Raw genomic sequence first — 9,532 nt, 5'->3', positions numbered from 1 at the left:
TCCTAAGTAGCACCTACAAGTAAAGGTTTATAGCACAAGCAAAAAACTGCCAGGGCAGCAGGAAAAGCGAGTTCAAAGTGGCCCCTCCCTCCCCAAATTAATGAGCAAACAACGTGCTAGATAAGAGTTAATTACATCATTACATGTTAAATAATTAATATTACCCTCCAACAAGCCACAAATTGCTAGATAGAGAACTTCAGCACAGAACTAGCCACAGCCCTACACCACTGCTGGAAAAGGATGGGGGGGAAAAAAAAGGAGAAAAAAAAAATAAATCTTTGCTTCGTGCCCAGAATTAACAGAAAGGAAATCCAAGGTAGGTTTTTATTAAGGAAAATCATGCCAAAGCCAAGTGGGACTTGATGGAGTTTTGTTTTTTTGGTGTTTTCTCCCTCCCTCCTCCCCCTCAAAAGCAACAGAAAGGAAAGAAACTGATTGTGCTTCATGAATGGAGATGGGATGGGATGTCCCAGCCCCAAGTGGGTGGGAAGGAAAAGGAACAAACCCCAAGAGTTCTGGGAAAATGACAAATGTACCAGTCTGACATTCAAAACTCTGCTTCAGAGTTGCTCAGGGTGGGTTGATTTTTTTTTTTTTTCTTTTCCTGCATCACAAATGAAAAGATTTTGTCCAAACCCCTCTGCAAAATCCCCAAAAGAAAACAGCAGGTAACATTCAGCTTTAAAAATCCATCTCAGTTTGAATCTCTGATGCACAATTATCCCAATTCAAGTATCCCAGCATCCCAAGGAGACATTTACTCATCAGATTTCCAGGAACAACAGCCAAAAAAAAAAAAAAAAAAAAAAAAAAGAAAAATCTCTCAGCTTGCTGCAAGACACCAGGAGAAATCCAACATTCCAATTCCCAAACATCCTGGAGGAAAAAAAAATCAAAACAAAACAAAAAAAACCAAACCAACCAACAAAAACCCAGAGTGAATTCATTTGCTTCCTCAGTTGGTGCTTTTTAGGCTTTTTTTCTTTTTTTTTTTTTATTCAGTTCAAATTTTGTGTGTGTGTTGTTTTTTTTTGTTTGTTTGTTTTCTAGATCATATTTTCAACTCTTCAGGAATTTTTGTTCTCTAGATCATATTCTTAACCCTTAAGGAATTTTTATCCTTTTGTACACACACAAGCAGATGAAAACCAAAGTGGTGCAGAAGGGGAGGAGGAAAGAAAGATTTTAAAAATAAAATAAAATTTAAAAAAAAAAGAAGAAAATGAAAATCAGTGCTGATGGATCCATGGATCTGAAGCTCTGGTGAGGCAAATCCATCTGGTCAGAGAGAATTCCCAGGACACACAGAGAGTGTTTGTCAGCTCTGAACCAGATTTCCAGCAAAAGAGGGAGGAGGAAAGAAAGAAAAATAAAAAATAATAATAATATAATTAATAATAATAATAATAATAAAGCCAACTGGAAGCCATTGGAGGTTCCAAAGTGGGACAGAGAAGAGTTTGAATGTTTGAATTTTGAATTCCAGGTGCTCAGGGATCCCAGTGGCTCCAACCTTCCAGCAAGGGAACAGCTCCTGATGCACAGCAGGGCAGGAACAGCATCCAACTTCTCCAAACTTCTCCAAACTTCTCCAGACTTCTCCAGACTCCCCAGGAATGCAGCAGTGCAGGAGGAGTCCACAGCAGAACTGAAATTCTCACTCTCCAGATCTGGTGCTCCCAGCAGCTCCACTCATTTCCATTTGTTCTTTACTTAAATCTCATTTTTTTTTCTTTTCAAACACAGCCTAGAGGAGCCCCTTCCATCCCTACACAGCTCTAGCACCCCCAAGGTTTTAAATTCCACCATCCCAGCTGGAAACCTCCATCCAACAGCAAATCCCTCTTTTTTTTTTTTTCTGCTCTGTTTGGATTTTTGTTTGTTTTCTCTCTTTTTTCTTTTTTTTTTTTTTTTTTTTTTTTTTTTGTTATTATTCCCTCCCTCCCAGGGCAGCACACAAAAAAAAAAAAAAAAAAATCTCAATGCATGCATCCAGGCTGCATATTGCTACCAGAATGGAATGTTGGGAATACTCTAAATGCACCTTGGGACACAAAAAAAAAAAAAAAAAAAAAAAAAAAAAGAAATTGGGAAATGACTGAGAAAAATCAAGATTCTAAAGGGTGATATATATATATGTATATATATATATCAATGCTATAATTCATAAAAACCTTGTTTAGTAATAAAAAAAATTGCTTTGTTTAAATATGAATATTATAGTCTGCTTCTCATGGTTAGGAAATTAGAGTGTCTCTGAAAAGCAGGTGGCCTCTACTACAACTCCATGTCCTGAGCCTCATCTTCAGAGAAGTCAGACATGGAGCTCTCAGAGGAGCTGTCCCCAGTGCCTTCTTCCTGCTCCTTTAGTGCTTCTTCTGTTGCATATTTCTGGATGTATTCTGCAGAAGGAAAAAAAAATAAAAAAAAAAAAAATTAGGGTAGGTGGTTGATAGTTGTGGGAGGTTGGGTTATAGGATGGTGGAGGAATAGGGAAATTATTTAGGATAAAATAGTGAAATATAGTGAAATACAATATATATTAGTAAAATTAATATAATATAATATAATATAATATAATATAATATAATATAATATAATATAATATAATATAATATAATATAATATAATATAATATAATATAATATAATATAATATAATATAATATAATATAATATAATATATATTATTAAATATTCTCATATAATATATTATTATATATTATATTATATATTAATATATAATATAATAACATATAATTACATAAGAATATTTATATAAAATACTACTATCTAATAATATATACTATAATAATATATAATATAATGATATATTATATATTGTAATATAGTGAAATATCATCATGAATAAAAATAACTAAGGGAAATATCTTCATGAATAAAAATACTACAATTATTAACAATTACCACTGATAAACCATAGAAATTTTCCATGATCCCATTGCCTGTGGCTGCCTGATCCTTGGGAATGTTCCAGGACAGGGTTTGCAGCTCCCTGGGGCAGTGGAAGTTTCCCTGGATGGTTTTTAAGGTCCCTCCCAACCCAAATAATTCCAAAATTCTGTGACACATCCCTGAGGTGGCTGCTCCCTTCCTTTTTTTATTTTTTTGGGAAGGTTTAACCCAGGAAAAGTGAAATTCTTTCCATGCTGAGTGTTGCACTGATTGGGATTTGCATTGGGATTTTCAGTCCATTGAGGTAAAAATAAATAGAATAGAATAGAATAGAATAGAATAGAATAGAATAGAATAGAATAGAATAGAATAGAATAGAATAGAATAGAATAGAATAGAATAGAATAGAATAGAATAGAATAGAATAGAATAGAATAGAATAGAATAGAATGTAAAATAAAATATAAAATATAAAATATAAAATATAAAATATAAAATATAAAATATAAAATATAAAATATAAAATATAAAATAGAAAATAGAAAATAGAAAATATAATAGAATTGAATAAAATAATACAAAATAAAATAATATATAAAATAAAATAAAAAATGTAAAATATAAAATAAATAAATAAAAAATAAAATAAATAAATAAAAATAAAATAAAATAAAATAAAATAAAATAAAATAAAATAAAATAAAATAAAATAAAATAAAATAAAATAAAATAAAATAAAATAAAATAAAATATTGAGAAAGAATCTCCCACAGAAGGGTGCTCAGGAAGGGGAACCATCAAGACACCAATTCCTGCCAGGAAAACATCACTGGGTTCATCTGTGAAGAAGAGCAATTCCAAATTTTGGGCCCTTTCCCCAAACCCCCACATCACACAAAAATTCCCTGTGCTCTGAATGGCAAAACCAGAGGAGAAATAAATAATAAATAAATAAATAAATCATAAATAAATCATAAATAAATCATAAATAAATCATAAATAAATAAATAAACCCCTTGAGGGTTCCCCTTCCTGAGCACCCTTCTGTGGGACAAGCTTTCTCAATATTTTATTTTATTTTATTTTATTTTATTTTATTTTATTTTATTTTATTTTATTTTATTTTATTTTATTTTATTTTATTTTATTTTATTTTATTTTATTTTATTTTTTATTATACTTTATTTTACTTTTTTTTTTTTTAATTATTTCATTTATCCCTGAGTTTCCCAGAGCACAGGATCCACAGCAACCTGAACATGTCCAAGGTTCTTTTTTTCAATTTAGCTCCATCCCATCCTGGTCAGGCAATCCTGGCAAGAGCTGCTGGATTTCTGGATTTCTGGATTTACAGAATGTGCTCCAAGCACCTCAAACTTTATCCCAAGGGATTTCCTGAGAGCTTCCCTGGGCTGAAATCACTTTTTCTGCCTTTTTTCCAAGGATATTTTTGGGTTTTGAGCAGTTTCAGTGCTGGCACTGGAGATTTTATCTGACAAATCTTTTTTTTTTTTTTTTTTTTTCCTGGTATGAAAAAGCAGGGAATGGATTTTGGGATGCTGAGCAGGGCAGATCTGCAGGGAAGTTCCCACAATCCTGAATAATTCACAATTTAAATCAGATTTTGAGAGTTCTACCCTCAAAAATTGGGGATTTCACACCAGGAGAGTGACTCCAGGTTGAAGCACTCCTGGGTGATGTGGCAGAGCTGATCCCAGTACAGAACTCAGCTCCCTAAAAACTCCTCTCAAATCCAAATTTCCCACCAGGAGATGAAATGTGGGTTGTGTTCACTGGATCAGAGGAGAAATAAATTCCATAGGAAAGGGCCCTGCTGATTTTAGGCAAATCTAAAGAACAATTCCTCATTTTTTATCCCAATTCTTCTGTTTCCAAGACTAAATCAGTTTGTGTCTCACTCACCAATTCTATTTATCCAAAATATTTACCCAAAGTATTCTGGGATCCTTCCCTGACCCCAAGGAGGTTCTGCCCCTGTTTTCTCCTCCAAAGCTCCTGAACCCCTTTGGTCCTTTAGCTGAAATTCCTGCAATTCTTCCTTCCCCTCATCTTCCAGTCTTTATTAATTTTTAAAAATTAATTATTAATTTCCCTGCAGCTTCCAGGCATGGATTTAGGAAGTAGCAAGGAAGGATTATTTGGCATTTTCCACAATTCCTGCTCTGGCACAGTGCAAAACCACCTCATCACCAATCCCTTGATTGCTGTTCTCACAACTTTCCAGCAAATCCTTTTTTATCCACTGGCTGTTTAAGATTGGAATTTTTCCTGGTTTTTTTTGGGTTTTTTTTGTTTTTGTTTTTGTCACATACTTTTTCTTCCTTGTTTAACTTCAACACCCTAAAAAAATTCACCACAGGAATAATTCCCTTTGTGGAAAAATGGCAAAGCTGATCTCCCCCAACAAATCCATGCTGTGATCTTCATCCTTGTATTATATGAGGAATTCAGGAATTTTTCTTCCAGATAATTTCTCCCATCTCCCAAAATCCCACTGAACCTTTCCCATTTTAAGCTCTGCTGGTGATTTTTAACCCAGCAGCACCTCACCCTTCCTTATATTTGAAACTAAAAAGGGGGAAAAAACAAACAAAAACCCAAATGTGCAGCCAAGAGCCATCATGGGGATGGGACCCCAGTAATTGTGTTAATTAGGGCTCACCTTTAATTTTCTGTTTGTACTCTTCTGGTCGGTGGAGGTACATGGCTGCAGCATCTCCATTTAGAGGATCTATAGGATTGGGATAAGCCAGCAGCTGGGGCAGGAAGGACTCAAATATATTGGTGAGATCTGCAAGGCAAACAGAATGTTGGTGTTCATGTCCCCAGAGGCACAGCCATCCCAAAAAAAAAAATAAAATCCTGGAACAGCCAGACAGGGAAATGCACTGAGAATCTGGGAATGAGGTGAGATAAAGGGAATAAAAACAAAAATAAAAACAGCAGCTCCTCACAAACTCATCCCTGCACATAAATGCTGATATAAGCAAGGAAGGGGATGGAATTTTTCTGGTTTTTAATCAGGAAAAACTCCAAATTGCTGAATCCTTTACCTCTTCCAGTCTCTATTTAAATGGAAGGTTCCTTGCCCATGGAGCTCAGTCTCTGAGGTGCTTCCAACCCCAAACAATCCATGAAAGCTCCCAGAGCTTTCCATAATCTAATTAATCAATGAATGAATTAAACCAGCACTGCTCCAACTCCCACCAATCCAGGGAATGTGCAGAGCACCAAATAATCCCCACAGGAAACCTCCTGCAAGGGGGAAATGCACTGAGAATCTGGGAATGAGGTGAGATAAAGGGAATAAAAACAAAAATAAAAATACCAGCTCCTCACAAACTCATCCCTGCACATAAATGCTGATATAAGCAAAGAAGGGGATGGAATTATTCTGATTTTTAATCAGGAAAAACTCCAAATTGCTGAATTCTTTAACTCTTCCAGTCTCTACTTAAATTGGTTTCCACTGCATGGATCAGAATTAGGGAATCCCAGCCCAGGATCCACCACAGCAGCAGTTTGGTCACCTCAAGCTGTTCCTTCTCTTGGAAAAAAGTTTTTTTCCAGGTTGAAAAGAAAAAAGGGAAAAAAAAAAAAATCCCATTCCAGAGTCATGACCAAGGTGATGAATTCAACCAGATCCTGGAGCCCTCAACTTCCAAAAAAATTCACCAAAAAAGGGGATGGAGCCACAGAATTCAAACTCCAGCACTGATGTGTGATGCTCAGGTTTGTCCTGGCTGGGGATGGAACACAACAGAACCTGGAAAAATGATTTTAATCCAAAAAAAAAATCCCAAAAACCAGAAGGAATGCTCTGTATGGAAGAGGCAGAGGCAGCTGGAATTTTCAAGGATGGATTCAGGCACGAAGTTGATTTTAATTTGTACAATTTGGGCTGTGTCTCTTCACTTGGCTCCTAAAAAATGATTTTTTTTCTTGAAGGACCCTTTTCTCAAAGCCCCAAATCTCTGCAGGAATTCCACACCTTCCCTAAGGAAGGAGCAGGAATTGAAGCACCAGGTCCTCAGGAATTTTTTGGGGTGGATATTCCAGGTTTAAAGCTCTGCTTGAAAGGGATTATTCCAAATTTTCCATCCCCTTGTGCCACAGAGGGAAAAGCAAAGCCCTGGAGGTGGAGCTGGAATTTTGGATTTGGTGATTCTGGAGGGAATTCTGCCATCCCAGAGTCCCCCTGCAGCTCCAAGGCAGGAGCAAAAAAACTGGAATTATTTATTTTTGTGTGGAAAAGTGGCAATGCTGTGATCCTCATCCCTCCACCACATGGGAATTCCAGCTAAAATCACTTTTCCAGGGAAAAACCTGAAGATTTGGTGTCCACATCCCCCTGAATTTCTTCCACAACTGGAATATCTGAAATTCCCATTTTTCAGCTGTCAATTTGAACAATTCCAGCTTTGCCTAAATTCCATTTTAAGTTGATCTGTTTACTCTAAAAATCAGATTTTGAACCAGAAATGACCACTCTGCAGCATCAGAGGTAATATCACTTCCTAACCTGTAAAAAATGTAATTTTTCTCAAGATCTTGGCTCAGGGAGGAGTTTCAAAATCAGTAAAAATCCCAAAAAAAACTCCAAAGAAATCCCAAAAATCATCTGTAATGCAGAGGAAAAAAGCCCAACTCACCATAGAGAGCTGTCCAAGTCTGATTGATTACATCTAGACATACAGTTCCTGACCTGGAACACATGGAAAAAATGGAATTAACACTGAAAAACACTCTGGGAATTGAAAAAAATCCTCCCCACCCCCTTCCCTAAGGTTTGGGATAAGCCCTGATTTATTTTTATTTATGGATTTTAACCTCTCAATCTTCCCAAGAAGAAATAAATTGGAATTTTACTGCCATGGAAGCACAGGCAGCTCCACATAATTGAAAAATTGGAGGAATATTTGGAATTTTGTTGGATTTAATCCAAAGGTGAAGGAAGGATTCACTCACGCTTCATCAATGTTGGGATGGAAGATTTTATTCATGAATCCTGCAAGGACAAACAGAGGGAAATTAGCAGAAAAAAAATTAAAAAAACAAACAGGCTGGGTCAGGAATGAGAAAATTTTCATTTCCATCATTTCCAGATGGAATTTTTATCAGGAATATCCATTTAATCCCTGAAATTTTCCACTTCCACCTCTAAAAAAATCAGATATTTCCAGAGGAAATTTCTTCTCCATGTTACCCAGAGCTCAGGCTGGGTTAAAATTGGGAAAATTCTTTTTTTCCATCATTTCCAGATTATTTTTTTTATCAGGAATGTCCATTTATGGGCTCTATAATCACTGAAATTCCTCTAAAAATCAGAGATTCCTACAGGAAATTTCTTCCCTCTGAATTCCTGTGTTACCCAGAGCTCAGGTGGGTCAGGAATGGGAAAATTCTGATTTCCATCATTTTTAAATGAATTTTTATCAGGAATGTCCATTTAATCCCTAAAATTTTCCACTTCCACCTCTAAAAAAATCAGATATTTCCAGAGGAAATTTATTCCCTGTGTTACTAAGATCTCAGACTGGGTTAGAATTGGGAAAATTCTTTTTTCCATCATTTCCAGATTATTTTTTTCATCAGTAATGTCCATTTATGGGCTCTATAATCACTGAAATCTCTCAAAAATCAGATATTTCCAGAGGAAATTTCTTCTCTGTGTTATCCAGAGCTCAGGCTGGGTCAGGAATGGGAAATTTCTCATTTTTGTCATTTCCAGATGATTTTTTTATCAGGAATATTAATTTATGGACTCCATAAAAATCCCTGAAATCTTCAAATTCTATATCTAAAAATCAGAGATTTCCACAGGAAATTTCTTCCCTGTGTTACCCAGAGCTCAGGCTGGGTTAGAATTGGGAAAATTCTTTTTTCCATCATTTCCAGATTATTTTTTTCATCAAGAATGTCCATTTATGGGCTCCATAATCACTGAAATCTTTCCCTAGAAATTCCTGTGTTATCCAGAGCTCAGGCTGGGTCAGGAATGGGAAATTTCTGATTTCCATCATTTTTAAATGAATTCTTTATCAGGAATGTCCATTTAATCCCTAAAGTTTTCCACTTCCACCTCTAAAAAAATCAGATATTTCCAGAGGAAATTTCTTCCCTGTGTTATCCAGAGCTCAGGCTGGGTCAGGAATGAGAAAATTTTCATTTCCATCATTTCTAGATGAATTTTTTATCAGCAATGTCCAGACCAGAGATAATCAGGATGGCCCAGGAGGTTTCACCCAGCTCTGGCTGTCCCAGATAAGATGGGCTGGGCCAGAAAAAAAAAAAGAAAAAGAGAATAAAAAAAGGAAAATAAACCCTCCTGGGAGCTTTCCTGAGTCCCAGCATTTTCCTTGGAGCTTTCCCAGCTTTTCCAGAGATTATGGGAAGGAAAAAAGAGATTTTGGAGCAAGAGGGAAGAGTTTGAGAAAAAAAAAAAAAGGATTTTTCAGCAAGAGGAAGATTTTGAGAAGGAAAAAAGGGATTTTCCAGTAAAAGGCAGTTTTTTGGGGAGGAAAAAAGGAGGTTTCAGAAAGAGCTTGAAGAGAAAAAAAGGGATTTTGCAGAAAGAGGAAGATTTTGGGAAG

At 35.7% G+C, this 9,532-nt stretch overlaps 1 protein-coding gene and 1 long non-coding RNA gene across 2 annotated transcripts in view; one reads left to right on the top strand and one right to left on the bottom strand.

Annotated features, from left to right (window-relative positions):
- Positions 1–298: 298 nt before the first annotated feature.
- UBE2H (ubiquitin conjugating enzyme E2 H) overlaps positions 299–9,532 on the bottom strand; it is a 35,737-nt gene continuing 26,503 nt past the window's right edge. Inside the window, exons 4-7 of the mRNA XM_056482326.1 lie at positions 7,908–7,947; positions 7,592–7,644; positions 5,602–5,730; positions 299–2,405 (exon numbers count right to left, since the gene is read on the bottom strand). Of these exons, the coding sequence (XP_056338301.1) occupies positions 2,281–2,405; positions 5,602–5,730; positions 7,592–7,644; positions 7,908–7,947 (347 nt within the window). The 3' untranslated portion in view covers positions 299–2,280. The remainder of the gene's footprint in view (positions 2,406–5,601; positions 5,731–7,591; positions 7,645–7,907; positions 7,948–9,532) is intronic.
- LOC130248523 (uncharacterized) lies at positions 7,955–8,894 on the top strand. The gene is made up of 2 exons (XR_008839641.1): positions 7,955–8,321; positions 8,628–8,894. It is a non-coding gene; the product is annotated as an uncharacterized LOC130248523 (long non-coding RNA).

The sequence above is a fragment of the Oenanthe melanoleuca genome, chromosome 1A (assembly GCF_029582105.1).
Source record: "Oenanthe melanoleuca isolate GR-GAL-2019-014 chromosome 1A, OMel1.0, whole genome shotgun sequence".
NCBI lineage: Eukaryota > Metazoa > Chordata > Aves > Passeriformes > Muscicapidae > Oenanthe > Oenanthe melanoleuca.
Note: the sequence above shows the minus strand (reverse complement) of the source record. Positions and strands in the feature narration are given on the sequence as shown.